Here is a 23,723-nt window from a genome sequence, read left to right as displayed (position 1 = left end):
CACACACCCGCTGTGCGTAGGTGTGGGGGGGGAGCACGGGGGGAATGGAATGATGGCTTGTTCCACATACAATGTCTGGTGATCAAAATCCATTTGGGTTAATTAGATCAAGGAGCAGTTCCATTGTCTTTTCCTAGGCAACTGTCTCTTAGGATGCAAATTTTTCCAGCCACTACTGATCACTTTAAACAATTCACCTCTTCAGTCCAGCAACAGTTTAAAATTAATGTTTCATATGACAAAATTAATATGCCTCATTCGTGGCAGACGGGTTCTTCATGACAATGGTCTCCAGTGATCCAATTAAGGAAACCCTTCTGGTTGCGTCTTTCTGCTCAGGCAAGTGGGCAGGTCCTGTGTTGCTGGACAAAAATGACATCACTGTCCCATCTACTCCCTAGGACCTCAATTCGCTTTGCCTAAACTGAGGCCTGCTCAAAAGTGACAGCGGGCAGGCTTCTAGTGTGAAGACAGAAAGAAGCTATTTTAATTTTGGTCTCACTACCGCCCCATTCTCACTGAAAAATGAGGTGATAGAGATTAAAATCACCACCACTATGTCTTGGAGCAGTAAAGTGTGCGCTTGCCTGCGATTTCCCAAATGTGAAGATCGTCCTTTCAATTATACAGGTCAATAGCACAAATGCCATGCAGAGACAGATGAAGAATTTGGGGGAATAGTCACCCAGACTCTCAGTGTTCACCTTGTAGGGCCACTGATATATGTGTAGAAGCAAGTGACTCTATCAGACAGGTATTAATTTGTGTCATAGAGCAATCTAAAGGGGGGCCAGGGATAAATGAACAGGAAGTATGCATGTTCTTGGCATACAGTTTTTACCATCAGGGATCGTTTCAGCGAGTCAGAAGCTTGCTGTCCATGAAAGATTAATGTATGGAACATCCTGGGAAGTGATTATGTGCTGCCAGCGAATGAGCTCCATAGCAGGATTTACATATGTAAAATTTGCCTTTTTGTCTCTTCCATCATTCCGAGAGCAAAACTACTGAAGTAAAATCCTGCTAATGTAACTTTATATCCATTGTCAGAAGTGCTTTAACATTACAGTGTGAGATCAGCATTACAAGAGACACCATCAGATTAAAGCTGGGAGTTTTCATGACTAACTGTTCTCCTTTTAGAAGCTTAGAAGTTTCAAATGATGGTTATGTTTTCATTTAAAGGTTTCTGTGCACTTCATAATGAGGTCATTTTTAATAGTTGCCGAGTTATGTTCCAAACAAGTCATATGATTGACCCAGAAGAGTACCAACATTTCAATCTCAATGTTTCAAAATGTCACCTCGGCAAATTTAAGGGAAAAATAAGGGAGCATGATGTGAGATCATGGCTAATATTCCCCCTATGGTGAGCTCCTAATGTGGGGAAGGTGGGAAATGGAGGCTGTATTTCTGCCAGATAATCAGGACCAGAAATCTTGAGAAAGGGCCAAATGACTATGGTCTTTTCCTTAATTCCTTCAGTGATATGCATACAAAATAAGAATACACCAAGAGAAGTACAAAACAGCGACAGAAGGAAACTAAATCTTTCACAGGATCTGAACAAGTTACTAGCATGCAGCTTCTCATCCAAAAGATGCTCATAATTAGCTCAGCTGCCTCTCAAATCAATGCTGCAGTTGATGGCTCATCCTCTGACATTTTATTCCTATGAACGAAGGGTTCTGTCCTCTCTCCTAATTTGTTCCTCATTTCAATGATTTGCTCCATCATCCAACACTAAATTCTTTTGCTGATAATTTCATTCTATGGTCATAAGCTTCCATCAAGTTGCTCACAACCTGCACTCCTCTCACAGTCCAATAGTTAAACTAAAGCACCTTCATTTTCTCCTTACTCTTTAATGGGGCAGTAATAATCTAGTATCTTTCAATTCTTTAAAGGTGTAGTTTCTTCCTGTCTCACAAGATTAACTAAAATTTTTCACCTTGGACAGCGCTACCTTTGGTCCTGCTTCTTTTATTGATATTCTTGGCCGATCTCCAGTGACCTCAAGTCAAACTCCCACCTCACCTCCATAACTAAAGCTACCTCCAAAAAGCATTATTCTTTTATGTCAAACACATTTTTCCCCTCAATGACTCTTACTTTTCTATGAACTTTAATTCTGTCCAAGACTTGACTATCGCTTGCATGTTTGGAGAGACTTGTCTATTACCTCTCTTACAATTGTACCCAGAATACAAGTAAAAGCTGGTCATCTGACAAGTGATTCCTTTATCTCACCCCTGACTTCAAAATCCCTCTCTCCATGCTAATTTTTAAAATTTCTATTTTGATCAGTGTTACTGAGATCAAAGCTCCTGAATGTTCTATCCTTGTCCTTTATAAGTTCCAGATTTTCTACTCCACTCCCTCCATCCATGCATCTGGTTCCATTCTCCATCTAACCTCCGTATCATTTTTGATGTCAACTGTTCTTCAACTTGTCCAATTCCTAATGTTAGATCAATAAAAGAAAGCAAGGGAATGCTGTTAAAAAATGGAACTACCATGCCTCCATACCACCAGTGAAAAGAGTCTTGTGCAAGTACAGTGTCAGTCGGTTTCTTTTTGTGTTTTGCTGGGCTAACCCTCCTTGCTTTCCCTTGCTGGTAAAGGGCAGAAAAAGGGGAACAGTGCCTGAATTACTGCATTAGCATCTGATATTAGCAGCAGAGTCATCAGGGAAACTGAGGGACAGACATGCATGTGAGTGTGCAGTGCAAGGTGGAGAATACAGACAGATTGCCAAGGCACTCCAGTGATTGTTGGGGCTATATGATATTGTAGGAGTTGGAAGTAAAGGAAGTAGGCTATTGTGCAGGTTGAGAGGGCGAAAGGAAGGAAAATTGGAAATTGGATGAATGCACATCACAGCAGTCAGTTATAATAAATGCCTGGGAGAAGGTCTACCATCCATCCTGTGAGTCAGAAAATGATGAAAAGTACATAAGGGGAAGATACACAACTTTAAAAATAGAACTGGGAAAGAGAATGATTCAATTAAATATAATCAGCTTGAAAAATATATTTCAATATTACCACTAACTCCTGCTAACTAACTCTTGGGACTTGCTCCCAGGCATTCATGTAAAACATGATGACAGTGTGTTTGTTCGCCTTCTGTTATTTTCAATTGAGCATTGGCTTATTCTGTTGGCAGTCTGCAAGGGCTTCTGCTCCAGTGTCTCTGATTCTACAGTGTGGTGTTGCCCACTAGGATCTGTGGCAGATGTTATTCTGGTTTTAGCCCAAACCTTCACACAATATCTTTGCGCTCTAATTAACATTGCTGAAACTAAAGCAAAAATAATCAACTTGAAATATCCAACCTTGATGAAAGAGTCACAATCTTGTTGATCATGCCAGTTAACCTTTGTTTGCAATCATTTCCTCAAACACTTTTACCATGACAACAATTCTCCCTTGAATGTTTATAAAGTTTAAAAGATTTCATTCTGCAGCTTGTTTAGACAGTGATTTGATGAACAATATACTCTTCTAGGATACCCCTGAAGTCTAACAGTACACAGCGCTGGATTCCCACTTCCAAGACTGGAGAATGGAACAAAGTCAACTTTATCAGATATTCAAGCTCACTACTGGACTCTTGAGTTTCACTTGCTCATAGCCTAGGGCAGAAGTCAGCTCTCAACTCTGAGCCCAGTTGTGAAGGAGTCTATGATTTAAAGCAGCCTGACCTCCCAGCTGATGTAGGAGAATATGAAATCAGGAAGTATGGGAATGATACATTAAAAATCAAGTTAAAAGTGCAACTCCCAGCTTTCTGCCATGTATTAGACAATTCATTCGGGCATGGGGATCATGCAAGGAATTTAATCTCAAGTGACCTAGACTAATATATTTACAGAACTGACAGAAGCATAAGATTTGATAAGGTCCTGAATGGGAGTAGTTTGATGTCAGATAACATTTGGGACTATATTTTCTCCCTTTCACCAAATGGAAAACATTAGAACAAAGCGGGTTTGATTTTAAGTCAGATTGGATCTTCGTGAAGCTGACGGGAGGGCTGCTGGAAAAGTCTCCATTTGGTGGAATATACTTTACTGTACAATTTGATGAACCACATAGCTTCAGATTCCATGTTAATTACTTTACTACCCCGCCACTATGGTTTATAATTTACACTGACTTGATTATCATTTACTCTTTTTTTAATGGTGAATCCTGTGTGAGTTCAACAGCATAGGACTCAAACAATCACCAGCAATCGATTACAATACATGTGCATACAATTCAATGAAACCTGCAAACCGTCTCCTGGTTTTCGGGAGGGAGCAGTAAACATTGGTGCCAACTTGCATGGGAGAGGGCAGTTTGCCCCCAGATGGCAGTGACTGAGCTGGCTGCATGCAGTCGGAGCTGGCACTTTGATTATGACAATGTAGAGCACAGTCTGTTAATACTCTGTACAGCAACAAAAATAATAGCAGCTCGGCTCAGACATGCTCAGCAAGGTATTATTTGTGAAAGGAAATCTCAGTGAATGGGCAGGAGATCCACAGCGGCAAACATCAAAACAATTGGCTCCCACCAATCATGAACAGTTGCGACGGACTTTGATAGATCTTTAATGTATTCAATGAAATTGGGATCAATATTGTAAATGCAACATTTCAATTTAAAACAGTCACCCGCCCCCAACCGTTTGAATGGGTAGGTCACATTTTTGCATTGTACTCCATGTCAGCCCCTGGTATGTTAGTGATTTACAGCATAGCTCCTATCAAAGGAGCTGAGACAATGAAGGGGGGGGGGCGGGGGAGTAAGTTAAAATACATTTGGTTACAGATCGGCTCCGGAGATCCAGCCTTTATTTTTACCTGACTTGCCCACGCCTGCTCTCCCGAAGACAGCCAGTTTCACTTCAGCACTCTTCGCCATGGTCCAGAGACAGTAGAACGGCTGGATAGTCAATCAGTGAGCAAAAAGCGAGCAAGAAAAAATAAACCTTTTCGATCCAAAGTCAAACTTCACCATTTCATTCTTGCTGAAGACCGGCCCTCTGTGTGTGAGGTGTGGGGGGGGGGGGGGGGGGGTTAGAGATTGGGGAAAAGAAACAAGTCAAAGTTACTTTCATTGGTAATCACATCAGCATCAAACAAACAAAAAATCTCAACAAGATCGTGAAAGAATTGAAATGATTCACCGGCTCTAGACTGCACTTTCCATTTCTGGGGGCTGTACCTGTGATCAATGTGGTTCTTTAAGGAAGCAACGGGAATCGCATTGAATTCACTTCTCACTGCAGTATGGTGACTAACGGTATCAATGGATCGCTGGCAGGTAGCAAGCAGTGGCTTTCGACCTTCACCTGCTTTATAGCAAATCTGCCCCCCACCCAGTCCAATGTAACAGGGGTTAGGGGTTGGTGACAGGGAGGGAGGATGTCTGCTCCACTCTGCATCCACCAAGGGAGAAGAATATGCTGCATCCCAGCAGTTTTCTTTGGAGATGCACTCTCACTGCTAGACCTGGGTCCCATAGGTGCATCAACCCGCTCCCAGGACTAGCAGCTCAGCTCCCGGTAACTAGCAGTGCTCAAAGTCAGTTTCTGCGGTCCAGTGTCATTAACTTTCCACCTCTACCTTTAAATGGTCGTCCTTCTTAAAACTGCATTAGGCAAAAAAAAACAAGCAAATGCACAAACACACACACACACCGGCTGCTGCTGCTCCCATCTGTTCAAACTCCCTTTGCCTCTGCACCTCTGATCCGCTGCAGCACTCCAGGTCGGGACAGGACAGTGCGGACTGAGGCTGCAGGAAATAAAATGGGTTGTCCTTTTGAGTTGCAAACGGAGGGGGTTGGGGGCTTTGCTGCCAGCGATTCCGCCAGTCAGGAGAGGAACGTCTGCCGGCTAGGGTTGGATGTGCCATTGACAGAGAGCGGCACCTCCTACAGGGAATCGGCCACAAGACGCGGACTGGAGTTCAGGAAAATGTGCACGGGTTGGCATTTCTCCTGGACAGATCAGTGACAACGAAATAAAGTTGTGGGTGGGGTGGGTGGGTGGAGGAACATCCTGCCAGATCATAACAGCAATGAATAAAGAAAACCAAGGACTGGGTGTGCCCTATTTTTTATAATCTTATTTTTTTACAATACCAAAAATTTATTGTGCTTATAAATGTGAACTTCCGGTGTGAGTTGAAATTTTCAATCAATCACCATTTGCCTTTCTCTAAATTACTGGTATAGCAGCTGTTTTGTATTGCAGTCTAGGCTCAGCAGTTCCACAACTGTCTCTGCATCAGCAGGTTGCGTGTTCAAGTTCCATTTCCAAGACCTGACCGCAAAATGGAGAGTGACATTTCAGAGTAGCACTGAGGGAATGCTACATTGTTGGAGGTGCCACCTTTCAGATGAGATGTTAAACTGGCATCTGCCCTTTCGGGTCAATGTAAAAGATCCCATGGCTATATTTTGAAGAAAATCAGACACGTTCTCCCCAGTGCCCTGACCAATACACATACCTGAACTAACTTCACTTTAAAAAACAGATTATCTGGTCATTATCTCTGCTATTTGTTGCAGCTTGTGATTGTGCACAAATTGCTGCTAGGGACCAGGCTAAATTTGTTAATGACAAACATTAGGTCTTACTTCAAAAAGTGAGATCTTTGTTCTTTGTTCTTTGGCACAGTGGCGCAGTGGTTAGCACCGCAGCCTCACAACTCCAGGGACCCGGGTTCAATTCTGGGTACTGCCTGTGCGGAGTTTGCAAGTTCTCCCTGTGTCTGCGTGGGTTTTTGCCGGGTGCTCCGGTTTCCTCCCACATCCAAAGACTTGCAGGTGATAGGTAAATTGGCCGTTGTAAACTGCCCCTAGTGTAGGGAGGTGATGGGGAATATGGGATTACTGTCGGATTAGTATAAATGGGTGGTTGTTGATCGGCACAGACTGGGTGGGCCAAAGGGCCTGTTTCAGTGCTGTATCTCTAAATAAAAATAAATAAAAGAATTCTTCCAGAATGTGCACACAAATTCAAAAAAAATAAATCCATCACAAATAAAGTGGAATGTTTATAGATATTTCTAATTTGTACTGTCTCTCCGTGGTGCTGTTAAACCACTATGGGAGTAATTCCATGAATCCTATGCACTCAGCAGAAAACACACTCACAAGGAGTGCAGGTCAAGGTGTGGCCTATATCCCACACTCATAGGGAGTGCAGGTCAGGGTGTGGCCTATATCCCACACTCATAGGGAGTGCAGGTCAGGGTGTGGCCTATATCCCACACTCATAGGGAGTGCAGGTCAGGGTGTGGCCTATATCCCACACTCATAGGGAGTGCAGGTCAGGGTGTGGCCTATATCCCACACTCATAGGGAGTGCAGGTCAGGGTGTGGCCTATATCCCACACTCATAGGGAGTGCAGGTCAGGGTGTGGCCTATATCCCACACTCATAGGGAGTGCAGGTCAGGGTGTGGCCTATATCCCACACTCATAGGGAGTGCAGGTCAGGGTGTGGCCTATATCCCACACTCATAGGGAGTGCAGGTCAAGGTGTGGCCTATATCCCACACTCACAAGGAGTGCAGGTCAAGGTGTGGCCTATATCCCACACTCATAGGGAGTGCAGGTCAAGGTGTGGCCTATATCCCACACTCATAGGGAGTGCAGGTCAGGGTGTGGACTATATCCCACACTCATAGGGAGTGCAGGTCAGGGTGTGGCCTATATCCCACACTCATAGGGAGTGCAGGTCAGGGTGTGGCCTATATCCCACACTCATAGGGAGTGCAGGTCAAGGTGTGGCCTATATCCCACACTCATAGGGAGTGCAGGTCAGGGTGTGGCCTATATCCCACACTCATAGGGAGTGCAGGTCAGGGTGTGGACTATATCCCACACTCATAGGGAGTGCAGGTCAGGGTGTGGACTATATCCCACACTCACAGGGAGTGCTAGTCAGGGTGTGGCCTATATTCCACACTCACAGGGAGTGCAGGTCAGGGTGTGGCCTATATTCCACACTCACAGGGAGTGCAGGTCAGGGTGTGGACTATATCCCACACTCATAGGGAGTGTAGGTCAGGGTGTGGCCTATATCCCACACTCACAGGGAGTGCTAGTCAGGGTGTGGCCTATATTCCACACTCACAGGGAGTGCAGGTCAAGGTGTGGCCTATATCCCACACTCACAGGGAGTGCAGGTCAGGGTGTGGACTATATCCCACGCTCACAGGGAGTGCAGGTCAGGGTGTGGACTATATCCCACACTCACAGGGAGTGCAGGTCAGGGTGTGGCCTATATCCCACATTCACAGGGAGTGCTAGTCAGGGTGTGGCCTATATCCCACACTCACAGGGAGTGCAGGTCAGGGTGTGGACTATATTCCACACTCACAGGGAGAGCAGGTCAGGGTGTGGACTATATTCCACACTCACAGGGAGTGCAGGTCAGGGTGTGGCCTATATTCCACACTCACAGGGAGTGCAGGTCAGGGTGTGGACTATATCCCACACTCACAGGGAGTGCAGGTCAGGGTTTGGCCTATATCCCAGACATAAGCAAGTGCAGCTGGAAGGGCTGAAGATCAGGACCCCAATGTCAGGGTGAATAGTGGATTCCAAGCCTGCCACCTGCTGGCAGCGGGACCAGCTCGGCGATTTTACCTCAGGCAGCCTCCTAATTGGCTTCCTGTAGGCCCGCCATTCAATTAAGGAGGGCAGGTGGGCTCTTGATGCCGCTGACCCAATCAGAAGGCCGGCAGCTCTGAAACCTCAGCAGCCCCATCAGGAGATGTGGGTGCTGCTGAGACAGGTCAGAGACCTCAGGGGGCCTTCAGCGAAGTAAATAAAAATTCAAGAGTCTGAGGGCTGAAAGGGAAAGCTTCGGGGGGTATCATTAGGGCCACGGGGGCTGCCTTTCCTGCCCGCGGTCCCCACTTTGAGCCATGAAGCCTCTGGCTCCAATGGCCCCCCAGCTGCCACAAGGAGGCTGCCTCCATGATTTTCAAGATGATTATAAATCCTATCTCTTATAACCTTTTCCAACATTTTACCCACAACCGAAGTAAGGCTCACAGGTCTATAATTACCAGGGCTGTCTCTACTCCCCTTCTTGAACAAGGGGACAACATTTGCTATCCTCCAGTCTTCCGGCACTATTCCTGTCGACAGTGACGACATAAAGATCAAGGTCATTGCTGTTTGTCGAACCTTGCTATTCACAAATTAACTGTTGCGCTTTCCTGAATACTAACAGCAACTGCCCTGAAAGCTATTTGTCATGCAGGCCCCCACCTTCCAAGAATGGGGCACAGATATTTCACCACATGGACATTAAAATTTAAAATTGTTGCTGGGAAGAAAAGAAGGGCTATTAAAAGGAGTTGCCAAGCCCCTGACTGGAAAGACATTTGCATAGTAACAGACAGTGCTTGGAAAGGACAATGTGGCCACTGCCTGCTCCAATTTAATCCACAATGGACTTTTGATTACCAGACGTTGAAGGTGGAGAGGCTACCATTCCAGGTTAACTGCTAAGATGGCCGAATACACAAACAGACGTGATCAGACCAGTTTAGTCACATGACTAACTGGCTGTTGGAGTTTTTTTAATTTGAACTTGCCACAGAGAAATTGAACTCAGAAAGCTGTTTGCTCCTGGACTGAAAAGACCTCTCTCCTGTCATCTCTTTCTCACGGAACTGAAGACCCATTGAAAACACATGAACCCCAAAAGAGAAAAGTCTCCTACAGTGAACAAGGTTTAAGAAGAACACTGGGCCCCAACGAAAAGCAAGACTACCTACAAAAGTACTACAGTGAGCTCAAAACACAGTAACAAGAAACTCTTCTGATATTGCCTCAAATCTCTCTCCTTGATTTTTTCTTCTGCTCTTTTCTGTCTCTATTTGCATGTGCATATCACATATGCATGCTAGCGTGGGTCACAGCATGTATCCATAGGCGCTAACCAAATTAGAGTTTAAGTTTAAGTTTTAAAAAATTTCACTTTTCTTCTTTAAACCTAAGAAAGCCTGTTTATGCTCATTTTTTTACCTTAAAATTGGAAAGTGGTGAACAAGGATTCACCAAGGGGGAGCTCAAAACACAGTGTGTTTAAAAATTAAATCCTGTTACAATAAGACCAGGTGAAGGCTGAGACAGATCCCTAGACACCTTTCTCACTTGCTCGTCACATATTTCATTAACCTTGTAGTACTTTGGAGCATCCTGAGAATTCAAAAGACTCTATAAATGTAAGTTTATTTGTTCTTTCTTTCTTGCCATTCTTCAGCATATCACCACCTTAGATTTCTTATTTTGCTGGAAACAGACATCGTGAACAGAGTTACAGTTTATATGCTGGACACAATATATCTTAATAATAAAAGACTGCTTGAAGCCCCAACATGTAAAATTAAAAAATAAGTTAAATAAATATCATCATTATTGGGACACAGAAATATATGTTTGGCTAAGGCCATTTCAGTCTATCTGTCCAACCCCAGGGAAGCATAGGTTTAACATATTGATTTTTTTACTGTCTGGTAAGCAATGGCACAATTTATTGCTTTATTTCAATCTGTATTCTGACGTTTGTTGTCCACTCCTGATTAAAGGCAACAGCAACAGCAATGGGCACATAAACTTAACAGTAAATTGGGAGACAGCAGAAACTGCTCGATCTTTCTCCATTTTCTCCACTGCTCCCTGTTGTCTGTCAGATCACAAAAAAATGGGAGAGAAATTTACAAGTTGCATTTTTTTCAGAAATCTGCTGCTGTCAGTTAGGGCCTGTTAATATCTGATTGATAAACTTTTAGAGAAAGATGCAGCAGTTTTCCATCCGCAGAGATTAAAACTACCATGTAGCTCACCCACTCAGCTATAGTTAATTCAATGACAAAGCAAATAAACGGTTTGGCAGAGTATCTGTTCAGCATGGATTTTCATTGGTTCAGTGTTGCTACTGGTGAGAGGCAATCATACAGGGATGCAGCTCTATCCCACCAAATATCACTGGAGAATAAACATCTACCCCACCAAATACCATTGCAGAATAACCATTATCCCCACTAAACACCACTGGAGAATAAACATAATCCCTACCAAATACCACTGGAGAATAAACATAATCCCCACCAAATGTCATTGGGCCTTTTACCCAGCTTGCTTCATTTGAAGCCATTCCTGTCATTACCTCTGGCTTACTGCCATGGTGTACTTAGGAAGCAACATCAACAGGGCAAATGAAAACACAAATGTCCCATCCTTGTAATTTGTATGTTGTAGTTAGCAAAAGAACAGTCAACAGTGGGCCCAGCAGAGCAAATTGAGATTGGGGTAATGAGATTGAGGTGTTGGGCCTCAGTGCACAATATTGCCCCCTTTTCCAATGCTATCCTATGCAATTTTAGGTGACATATCAGAGTGAAATCCACCTCCAAAGCTCAGATGTGTATTACATATATAATTCAAATCATGGATCTATAGAAATCTACAAATGGCCATGTTAGTTCATCAGACTGCACAAATTCTCTGCCTTACAGTTGCCCTCTCTCCAGAGATAGAGCCTTCAATCTTATGATGAATTTCAATGAAATTAAAACATGGGAGCTCAGACAGAGGGACGTTCTGCAGTAATTGTAACATCCTGGACTTGCACATGTTGATTTCATCAGGCCCAGGCACAGACCCACAGAGGTTGCTCAGTAGACTGAGTGTTCAGAAGCCCCTTCAAATCAGTGACAGCTAGTGTGTAGCAGCAAATACATGACCCAATGTTGAAAATGTTTCAGTAGTCATATTGTCGGTGACCGACAATATTATTTAGTTTATTGCATTGAATCTCTTGAGCTTCATATTTCTAATTTTATATGAAAAAAGTTCCTGTAGTCTTTAAAAACTGTTTAGTGTTTAGTATCCAGCATTTCAAATTAAAATTGGTCATGGAGCACAAGACTACATTTAGTCCAGAAAGCGGATTATGGAAGTAGAGTACATTGTTAATCCTTGGGATATGCAATTCTGCAATGGCAGATTACAGAAAAGCTACAGATCTAGATCACAAGAGACAAGTCCTGCTTTCGGGAACTGTTGTTTAACCACCAAGAGAGAAGATGATTCCATAAATTTGCAGCAGCGTGAAACAGCCACTGTTGGAATGGGAAAATAGTTAAATGATACCAGAAGTGTGGGACAATACGTAACTGACTGCACAGCCTGTATAAATTTTTTTTTTTTAATATCCATCACTCAAACTAATCCCATCGTTAATTTACTGTCTTCTAAAGTCTTCAGCACACATGCTACTGTCTTCACCTTGGAAACAGTTCCACATTTCACAAAAGGATTTTGCAGTGTTCAATAAGAAAATATGCAGGACTGGGATTGAGAGACGTGTGTTTTCAATCTGAAAATGGAGTTGATAACAATCATGCTTCCAAAATGAATGATCTACCTCCCTTATCTGAGTAGTTATATGCATTCTGAATGTGATATTATCTATTCTACAACCTTAATTATTCCCATTTGAATCTGTGCTGCAGAAAAAAAAACATACCAACAATGGCATTTAGATGATAAAGCAAGCATTTCTGCCCCTCAAATTGGGTGTGCATATCTTCCCATCTGGTCAATATGGACTGAGGAATATGGGAAATTGCTCAGTTCTACAATGTTGCAAAGCCACTCAAGTTGAAGCAGGAGACATTTGTTAGAACTTAATGCTCCAACCCATGGAAACATACTCTTAACCCCATTGCTGGTCTTCTGCTGACACTTCACATAATCCAACTGTGTGCAAGCACAGAAGTGCATTAGATACTGCTCCTGAGCCAGTTCCCAGGGTCAGCCACAAGCCAAGGCCCACTTTTAAGATTCACTCATTATAATGTTGCATTGTATATACTGCACACTGTCGACGTAACAGTGTAAAAATGACAATGTAACTACACAACAATTGCAATACAAAAAAACAATCACAAGGGGTTGTACACATTAAAATTATTACATAGATTCAATAAATATAATTTTTTAAAAAGAACTTCATAAATTGTCATACAATCATCTGAAATCTTTTTGCATTATACTATCTTTTGTTCACAAAGGTTGTAATGATTTATCTGGAAGAGAATCAATACCTAATAAAATTCCAGTGATTTATCTGAAAACATCTTCACCAATGTGCAGAGAGTGGTTCTAATCTGACAACGTCCAGAAAATGAATTTTACTGTTCTTTGCAGAACAAACACCTACCAAACTACTTAATGAATAAGCATCAGATCTGATAATGTAACAGTGCTCTAAGAACTAAAACTGGGTTAGAAACTAAGAGACAGAGTTGCCTCACTTCTGTGTTGCAGTTTGTTTTTTCTTAATCATTTACGCACTGTCCATTCCTTCTTCCTCTTATTCTGTTACACTGTATTATTTTCAACCTCACCCTTCTCTAGTTCTGATACTCTTTATCCATCTACAACTCTCAATTTTATTCAGCATTTATTTTGTTTTAACTTATTGCTATACAAAAATAAATGCCCCTTATTTCCCATGCACCTCACATTTAATTTCACCCAAATAAAGATCAAGTAAGTAATCCATTCCTCACAGGCTGTGCAATTCAAGAGCAAATGCAAAAGCATGCCTAATAGTAATGATAAATCTAATGTTCTGAAAGTTCTCCTAAAGACAACAAACATCACCCTCCCCATCAGCAGAAATTTCTTCATAAACACAAACCTCTTTAGGACAATAAATTCCCACACTCCCTGCAGTACATGTCTGCATTGGAGATACATCTCCCAACATGATGAAAATTAAACCATTACAAGCACTTACGGTAAGACGTTGATTCACAAGTTGTTTTCACAGAGATGTGTCTCCCTGCAACTCCACAGCAATTCTTATATATCCAACCAAAACACTGATTATATATAAGGCAGATGGGCAATTTAATTCACTTTGAGCATAACTTGAAATAATTACACTTTTGTCATTGATTACATTTTTGATCCACATATAGAATAGGACAGCCAGATTTAAAACACTGATCCTTTTCCAGGGCATAAGCTTTGAAATCTCAGAATAAACCTGTGCTGTAAATCCATATTTGACATTGAACATGCAACCAAATCCTCCTCGCTAAAGATTAGCAATTTTCTATATTAAATTGACTTTAATCTGAATCTGTTTCCCCTTGTGGGAGAATCTAGAACTAGGGATCACTGTTTAAAAATAAGGGGTCGCCTATTTAAGACAGAGATGGGGAGAAATTTTTTCTCTAAGAGGGTTGTGAGTCTTTGGGATTCTCTTCCTCAAAAGGCAGTGGAAACAGAGTCTTTGAATATTTTTAAGGCAGAGGTAGATAGATTCTTGATAAGCAAGGGGATGAAAGGTTATCGTGGGTAGGTGGAAATGTGGAGTAATCAGTTCAGTCATGAACTTATTGAATGGCGGGACAGACTCGAAGGGCCAAGTGGCCTACTCCTGCTCCTAGTTCATATGTTCGTATGTATCATGGTCCCATAGCAAGCTAACACGATTATAAAACTGTTCCCCCATTAGGGAGAAATCAGTCTGGACTATTCATGTGTTTTTTGTTGCTTTCCCTCTTGCTCCTGATCTCGGTTGAGTCAACCAATTACCACATTGATCAGCCCTTTGGTTGGTCTGAAATATTGATTGTTGTAATTAGTCTCTAACTTTGTCTAAAAAAATCTGCATTTGTAAATTTGAACAAATTTTGAACCAGTTAAGACAAAGCACTTCTCATTAGACTTTTGAGCAATGACTTGGCCGAACTATTCTTCAAACAGTTGATATTCTGATCAAATTGCAACTTTTTGGTTGAGAAAGCTAGCTGTTCAACCAACTTACTTTGGTGTAACTGAACTACTGGCAGACTGTCAATATTCTGGTAAAAATAAAATTAGGTTTTTACTGTTTACCACAATATTTATGCAGCCAAAGGGCTCATGCTGTGCTGCACTGCTTCTCCTTTCTGCACTCAATTGGTTCAACTTTGTGGTTAATGTGTTTCAGCACATGCACAGACTATTCAAATGTTGAGCCATGAGAAAATTTCATGTGTATGTAATGTTAATTATGATTCTAAATACAATAGACAAGATTACTGAATACAGCAAGAAACATTGTTGGGTACAAGGATAAAATCTCCCCTTGGAAATGGCTGCATTGACCAAATGGTTCAATTATGTTATGGATCAACCATCACGTGCCACTTGATACATTAGATTTGACATTGTACTATGTCCATAAAGTAAAACATGTCTGTGCATACACCTGGGAGTCAGATGGAATTTTGTATCCAATTGTGTGCATATACCACCAAAAATTGAAGTCCATTGTCCCTTTCAGTAGAAGATTCCACAACAGGTAATGTTTTATATCTAATTGATTATTCCAAACTTTGAAGAGATATATAGCTTCATGTGTTTTAATTCATTGGTAAGGGTCATCTTTCAGGAAGAATAGATGAAAAATGTATTGGAGATGATTTTAAACAACTATGGATTCTGACAGATTCCCAATAGCTCCTCACAGTGATGTAAGCCTTCTGTTTTGTTCTGCTTTGACAAACACTTCAGCTATGATGGTCACAGGTGGTGTTCACAAATCCACAACCTCCACTACATAGAAGGACAAGGGAAGTAATTGCATGGGAACCTCCAGGTTCTCATCCAAGTCACAGACATATAAGTCACCATTCCTTCATGGTCACTGCATCAAAATTCTGGTACTTCCTACCTAACAGCACTCTGGGACTTAACATTCACCACATGGACTGCAGTGGTTCAAGAAGAAAGCCCATCACCACCTCTTCAAGGGAAACTAGGAATGAGCATATCCATACCCCTAGAATGAATGTTTGAAAAAAAGAGGAATAACAAGAACATCAGCAACTGCAGAACTTTCATTCCTTTATTTTGCAAAGACTGTCGGGTAATGTTCTTGACAACAATTTTCTCCATCTGAAACCTGATATTTTAAATGATTTTTATTTTTGTACATGCACAAGTTGTGTTCATTTTTGTTGGATTCGGTGCTTTCAAAACGGTTACATGGGTTTGCTTGCTTCCATTTAAAACTGTGGTGATTTATTGCACAGTTATTCAGGTGTTTGTGGCCATTTCTAGTCCGCATTTATTCTCTGATCTTCAGTTCTACCTATGCAACATCAACATGAACTCCAGCACAGTCTTTATATTATATATTGGATTCTCAGTCTTTAATCTTGGATATGAGGGTATATTTTTTGATTGGCAAGATCATTCCCGCCATCATGATTTGGGGCACACAAGACAAGGAAATTGGGTACATTTGCCCAGTTCTTACAGTAATTCCCCTCCCTCCCCCACTCCTCAAGCTGCCTGATTTCCTGATCTGTGGGTTGCTATCATGCATTTTATATGAGAGCGTCATTTTAAATCCATGCAAATGAAAGTGCATAGGAGAAAAATGCATTCGCAAAGTGTCACTTCAAGCAGCACTGCGCAGATGTATACCAATTCCCTGGGGGCAGCCAGCATTCAAGCACGTCCCACACTGACTTCCTCATTGATATTATTGAAGAACAGTTAGCAGTCCACGGCGCTGCCTGTCCCTGGGGAATCAATGTAAATCTGTATAGCAATGCTTGAAGCTACAGTATGTGAACAACATTTCCCCCACATGAGTTTTCCCACTGATTATGATTGGATTTTTGTTTTTTTTATCTTACATCTTTATTTGTTTCAAGTTCTGTTCTTATTCTTCCTTCTTTTGATATTAGGACATGTTGGGAACATTTGCATTGAAACATGTTGAATGTTGTCTGTAAGATAAACCAAAAATTCAACTGTAATTGAAAGATTTACAGGAGTTCAGCAGAACAGGTATTTAAAGAGGAGGGGATATGAATAAAGGGTCTTAGAATACCAGTGGTAATTCCAGCTCAGAGAGTAACAAGGCATCCAATGGCAAACTATCGGGTCCTGTTCCAGTTGACAGCTCAATTTAATATTAATTATGGGGTTGTTGTTAAACAGACTTTTAGCGGTTCTTGACTGGGGCAGAGATCACATCATAGAGAAGGTCAGTTGTTTTACAGATAACACTTGGTCCTTGTGATCTCCTGGATGTTTCTCGATTGCCTGAGGGGTCAGATAGGTATTTTCCAGAGTATTTCTTCCTTTACTGGCCCTGGGTTTTTCTCTGTTGCTTTACCTCTCTGAGGAAATTACATGGCTGCTGCTGGGGAGGTGTGGGAGAGTATGTCATCCTGAGTGTGGGGCAGGTTTGATGTCCTCAGCTGATGTGTTCCTGCCTGTCAATTCATATGTTAGACCCTAATCGTGGATGAAGGCATTTCATAAGGTCCGGGGCATTAGAGCTGAAATGCCCACAAACCCCATTCTGCACGCTTGTCTTGCAATAATCATGGGGAACTGCCTTTGGAACAACACAGGGGCAGATGTACATCTGTGCCATTTGCTTCAAGGGCCTGCTCTCCATCCTATGCTTCAACAACTGGTCATGTATCAAGCAGCTAGGTGCTGCTTGAATGGTTTACTCTACAACGTCCTTTTAAGAGGTCAGTGTGCCAAGTGTTTCAATTGGAAGTTGCAACTCAAATGGCAAGTCCTGTTGCTGTATGCGTATGCATTGTAGGAAATGAAAGAGCTAGGAGTATGATCTTAGGACTTTCCATGGGCAAGCAGCAAACATGTAGCAGTTTAAAATGCAATACTTTGCATCATGCACTTTTGTCCATCTCTCTAGTATGTGTTATTATTGTGCAGCCATATCATGGAAGCTTGTGTCAAGTCTGACATCTTTTTGATTGTACACCATTGGCTGTAAAGTATTTTGGGTTTCCTGAGGTCATAAAAAGTGCTATATAAATTTAAATATTTCTTTCTTTCTCTTCTCACTTGTTCCCCAGACCTGCAAGTACTGTGGCCACCAATTCCTACCAGGAATGCCGCACTGCTGCCCTTCTTCTCGACTCCAACATCAATATGATTGTCAAGTAGCTCTCAGCTCAGGTATGTCACGACTAAATATGGCCATTTTTCCAATCCCCGCAATGAAGTGGTGGGACTGGAGCACAATCAACCTGACATTCACTGACATCATGCCTGGCTAACTTTTTTTTGCAGATCCAGTCCTCATCATGTATGTCATCCTCATTGTCCTTCTCCTGCGCAAGGTTGGATCTGGCAGAAGGAGCTTGCTGTCCACCTTATTAATGCTGTTAAAGAGTTGAAACTGCCATGCATTGTTTCTGGGCAGAAACGTCAAAGAGCACTTCTATTTAAGACCTCGTTCTATTTAATTGGCATCAGTGCCAAATGGAAATTGCTATGCACTGATGTTAAATGTGCATTTCAAATGTAGCATTGCAGAGACATAGCTTTATATGTTTATTCTAAGCTAGATTTGAAGTCAGGTCTTAGAGCCGTATCACTTAATCGCCAAGTGTGTATTTGATTTCAGTTCAAACAGTCTTTCATCTGTTGATGGACAGGTTTCACAAAGTCTCTTTGAAAGAACGTATAAACCATGTTGTAAGGCAGGAGTAGGGAAAAAGTAATAGAAAACACTGACAAAGTTGCACAAAGCCACATTACTTTATGTTGACAAAGTTGACCAGAAATAGTATCCTGAACTGTAATCTCAAACCTTTCAGCAGTCAAAAAACTGTACAAATATCACTTGAATGTTTTATGTGTCAGTGAGCTCAATCAGCTGCCTACATGTTCACACAAGCTACACATTAAAATGAGTAACAAAGAAAAATATTATCCAAGCCTAAAGAGACACTGCGACAATCCAAAACAAAGGACAGGATACCTGCACTGCAACGCATTAACTCCCAGACACTTTATATGGGGAAAAGAGAGAGCAACTGAACACTAAAATCAATGAGCATGAGAAAAAAATTAAGAGATGACAGAACTAACTTTGCATTACTCAAAATAAATATGTCTCTTTCATTGTTTATTTCACTTCATCTCTCTTTCTCTTCCTCTCATTTTTAACAGTCCTCTTCCTCTTCCTGTCTGTCTAACCTGATATCTGTAATGCTATATTCTGTATGTTATAGAAAGAACCATCAGGTCCAGTCTGAACCATACTTTATACAATATTCTTTTACAACTTCCTTCCATCAACCTTCATACCTAAAACATTCAGCTGATTGCCCAGCTCAATACTATTTCCCTACTTCAGATTGCCTCTCAATTTGTATCAGCCTTGGCTCAATGGTAGCACACACCTTTGTGTCAGATGGTTGTGTGTTCACTTAACCTAGGCTGGCATTTCAGTGCAGCCCTGAGGGAGTGCTGCACTGTTGGACGTGCTGTCTTTCAGATGAGATATTTACCGAAGTAGATGTAAAGGATCTCATGGTACTATACAAAGAAGAATAGGAGAATTCTCCTGGTGCCCTGGCCAATACTTATCTCTCAACCAATATCTTAAAATAAACAGATGATTTGGTCATTTATTTCATTGCTTTTTGTGGGAGTTTGCTGTATGGAAATTGGTTGCCATGCTACAACAATGACTACACTTCAAAACCACTTCATAAGTTGAAAGCATTTAAGGATGTCCTGAGATCACGAAAGGTATCATGTAAATACAAGTCTTTCTTTTCAATGTCTCCTTTCTGGAAATATGTCCCGACATCATTTCCTACTCGGTGGGAATAAGTGCTGCTGGCATACTGAGAGTCTATCTCTGTGTCCCCAGGCAGACATTAGGTTATTGCACACTTCTCCATGAAATGGCTGGGTTGAGGTAAAGTGCAATAACATTTTGTAGTCAACCTACTGCATCCAATTGACAAATGCTTTCAGGGAAATGGGACTGACCTGATTTCTCCACAGACAGCCAGCGTGGACTCATTTTCACTCACTCAACTCCAAATATCAGATGGAATGCTCCATAAAATTTGGTCCAGTTCATGATTAAAATTAAGTTTGTTTCAATTTTGTTAAATTGTTGCAAAGTTTGTTTATGTAAAAGGATATAGCCAGCAGACTCTATAGAATAATGTTACTGTTCAAACATGGTGTGCAAGATTGACCACCCAGCCTCTCAGATTGCTTGCTGTGTGTTTGTGCCTATGTAACACTTCCAAAAAAATATACAATACATGGAATGCCACCTGGTGAGCAGGTCGATCCTATTGCCTCTCAGACCCATTCACTAAACTATCAAGAGAACCATTCTTTGCTACGGTTACTCTTCTAGGGCCCCAGCATCATCATACTAGGTGAGAAACAAAGCTCAAGGAGCTGAAAACAGCACACAATCGGAATGCATTTAATATGTCATTGTAAAAGAAACTGAATCTTTGAAAAATAACTATTTTATTCAGTTTTTTAAGAGGATTCATATCTCAGTGCCAATTTAGACAATGGAACCTGTGAAGTTTACCACCATCCAAAGGCAACTGTCATGCAGGCCCCCACCTGCCAAGAATGAGACACATTAATTTCGGCACATGAACATTTGATTTTTAAACTGTTACTGGAGTAAAGAAAGAACTTGTTTTCAGAAAAAAACACCAGACCCTTGACTGGAAAGACCTTTGCATAGTAACAGACAGTACTTGGAAAGGACAAAGGGGCCACTCCCTGCTCCAATTTAATCCACAATGGACTTTTGATTACCAGACGTTGAAGGTGGAGAGGCTACCATTCCAGGTTAACTGCTAAGATGGCCGAATACATGAACAGATGTGGTCAGACCAGTTTATTCACATGACTAACTGGCTGTTGGAGTTTTGTTTAATTTGAACTTGCCACAGAGTTTTAAAACTCAGAAAGCTGTTTGCCCCTGGACTGGAAAAGACCTCTCTCCTGTCTGCTCATCTCTTTCTCATCAGCTTTGGAATCCATTGAAGACAGAGGAACCCCAAGAGAGAAAGGTCTCCTACAGTGAACAAAGTTTAAGAAGAATACTGGGCCCCAACGAAAAGCAAGAATTACCTACAAGCAAGAACTACTACAAAACGACTCTACAGTGAGCTCCAAGCACGGTAACAAGACACACTTCTTGCCTCAAACCTCTCTACTTATTTTTCTTCTGCTCTTTTCTGTGTCTATTTGCATGTGCATATCACGTATGCATGCTAGTATGGGCCGCAGCGTGTATCCGCAGGCGTTAATTGAATTAGAGTTTAAGTTTTAACAAATTTCACTTTTCTTCTTTAAACCTAAGAAAGCCTGACTGTGCTCATTTAATTGCCTTATAATTGGAAAGCGGTGAACAAGGGTTCACCAAGGGGCAGCTTGAAACACAGTGTGTTTAAAAATTAAATCCTGTTACAATAAGATCAGGTGAAGGCTGAAAGAGACCCCTAGACACCTTTCTCACCTGGTTATAACACAACTTATAGATTGTGGTGGACAGACCACCAACTCATTCGCTCGGAATTGGTGCTTGAGGTGGGCCCTCCCCCCAAAAGGAACTGACAGCCATAACATGTGCAGAGAAAGTTCAAAGCTTCTGGCTTGTCAATCGACACCAAGCTCAAGGAATTTCAAAAACAAATTAAACGGAAACTAGGATACTTCTTAATCGCCTCTCGCCAATTGCAGAGGATGTCCTTCCAGAGTCCCAATGCAGCTCCGACCTACCAGAGGGACAACCGACATGATCTTCGCAGCACACCAACTCCAGGAAAAGTGCAGAGAGCAGAACATGTCTTTATACATGGCTTTCTTCGATCTCACAAAAGCGTTCAACTCATTGAATTGAACTGTCCTTTGGAAGGTGCTACAGCGATATGATGAACAGCTAAGTTCGCAAACATCATCTGTCTCCTCCATGACAAAATGCAAATAACAGTACTATGCAATGGCTCCACCACTCACTGCTTTCCTCTCAAAACATGCTTCAAACAGGGGTGTGCCATTGCACCAACACTATTCTCAATTTTTCTTGCAGCAAAGCTGCAGCTTACTACTGACAGGCTCCCCCTGGTGTGATAATAACGTATTGCACTGATGGTAAATTCTTCAACCCAACCAGCTGAAGGCCAAAACCAAGACCACCAGGAGGAGGAGTAGGCACAGGTAGGTAGTGCAGGGGTGCCCTGTGGCCACCTCTCTCTCAAACAGATATACCACTTTGGATACTGTTGGGGGGGATGGCCTCCCAGGAGAAAGCAGCAACAGCCAAGGTCGTGGCACCACGGATGGCTCTGCTGCTCAGGAAGGGATAAAAAAGAGTGAGGGAGCCACACTGATAAGGGATTCAATCGTAAGGGGAACAGACAGGCGTTTCTTTGGCCGCAAACAAGACTCCAGGATGGTATGTTGCCTCCCTGGTGCTCGGGTCAAGGATGTCTCGGAAAGCGGCTGCAGGACATTCTGAGGGGAGAGGGTGAACAGTCAGAGGTCGTGGTACACATTGGCAACAACGACATAGGTAGAAAGAGGGATCAAGTCCTGCAACAAGAATTTAGGGAGCTAGGTAGCAGTTTAAAAAGCAGGACCTCAAAGGTTGTAATCTCTGGATTACTCCCAGTGCCACGTGCAAGTGAGTATAGGAATAGGAGGATAGAGCAGATGAATGTGTGGCTGAGGAAGTGGTGCAGGAGGGAAGGCTTTAGTTTCCTTGATCACTGGGTCTGTTTCTGGCAAAGGTGGGACCTGTACAAGTTGGACGGGTTGCACCTGAACCGGAATGGGACCACCATCCTTGCTGGGAGGTTTGCTAGTGCTGTTGGGGGGTGGGGGTTTAAACTCATTTGGCAGGGGGATGGGATACAGAGTGGAGGTACAGTAGGGGGTGATGCACAGTCAAATATAGAAGACAAAATGAGTCAGCCTGGAAGGCAGAGCAAATATAGACCTGGTAAGGCACAAGTGAAAAATGCAATGCTGGATTGCATTTATTTTAATGCAAGGAGTCTTACTAGTAAGGCAGATGAATTGAGGGCATTGATTAGCACATGGCCTTATGATATTATTGCTATCAGAGACATGGTTGAGGGAGGGGCAGGACTGGTTACTCAATATTCCAGGGTATAGAATCTTTAGGCATGATAGGGAAGGGGATAAAAGAGGAGGTGGTATTGCACTATTGATCAAGGAGTCAATTACTGCAGTAAGGAGGGATGAGGCCATATGGGTAGAATATAAGAACAAAAAGGGGCAATCACTTGGCTGGGAGTGTACTACAGGACACCAAACAGTCAGAGAGAGATAGAGGAGCAGATATATAGGCAAATCTCAGAGAGGTCAAAAATAATAGGGTAATAATAGTAGGGGATTTCAACTTTCCCAATATCAACTGGGATAGTCTTAGTGCAAAAGGCTTAAAAGGGGCAGTATTCTTAAAATGCATACAGGAGAGCTTTTTGAGCCAGTACGTAGATAGTCCTGCTAGAAAAGGGGTAGCGCTGGACCTAATCCGAGGGAATGAAGCCAGACAAGTGGTAGAAGTGTCAGTAGGGGAACATTTCGGGGATAGTGACCATAACTCTGTAAGTTTTAAGGTAGTAATGGAAAAGGACAAAGTTGGACTGAAAATAAAGGTACTGAATTGTGGGAAGGCCGACTTTAAGATGATAAAACAGGATCTGGCCAAAGTGGACTGGGAGCAGCTACTTGTAGGAAAGTCGACATCAGATCAGTGGGAGTCATTCAAAGAGGAAATAGTGAGAGTTCAGAGCCAACATGTACCCATTAAGGTGAAGGGTAGGGCCATAAAGT

The 23,723-nt window shown here is 42.1% G+C and overlaps 1 protein-coding gene across 2 annotated transcripts in view; it reads right to left on the bottom strand.

The window, feature by feature from the left end:
* Nucleotides 1-23,723, bottom strand: part of rerg (RAS-like, estrogen-regulated, growth inhibitor) — a 203,691-nt gene that overhangs the window by 69,982 nt on the left and 109,986 nt on the right. The window contains exons 1-2 of one of the 2 annotated variants that reach the window (XM_068058989.1): nt 5,693-5,857; nt 4,854-5,035 (exon numbers count right to left, since the gene is read on the bottom strand). In XM_068058989.1, coding sequence (XP_067915090.1) covers nt 4,854-4,914 — 61 coding nt within the window. In that variant the 5' untranslated portion in view covers nt 4,915-5,035; nt 5,693-5,857. Of the gene's footprint in view, nt 1-4,853; nt 5,036-5,692; nt 5,858-23,723 lie in introns of those variants that run through there. The other variant, XM_068058990.1, reaches the window with a different exon arrangement.

Source organism: Heterodontus francisci, chromosome 27, assembly GCF_036365525.1.
Source record: "Heterodontus francisci isolate sHetFra1 chromosome 27, sHetFra1.hap1, whole genome shotgun sequence".
Classification (NCBI taxonomy): domain Eukaryota; kingdom Metazoa; phylum Chordata; class Chondrichthyes; order Heterodontiformes; family Heterodontidae; genus Heterodontus; species Heterodontus francisci.
The sequence above is the reverse complement of the archived record's forward strand: the minus strand, read 5'-3'. Positions and strand labels throughout refer to the sequence as shown.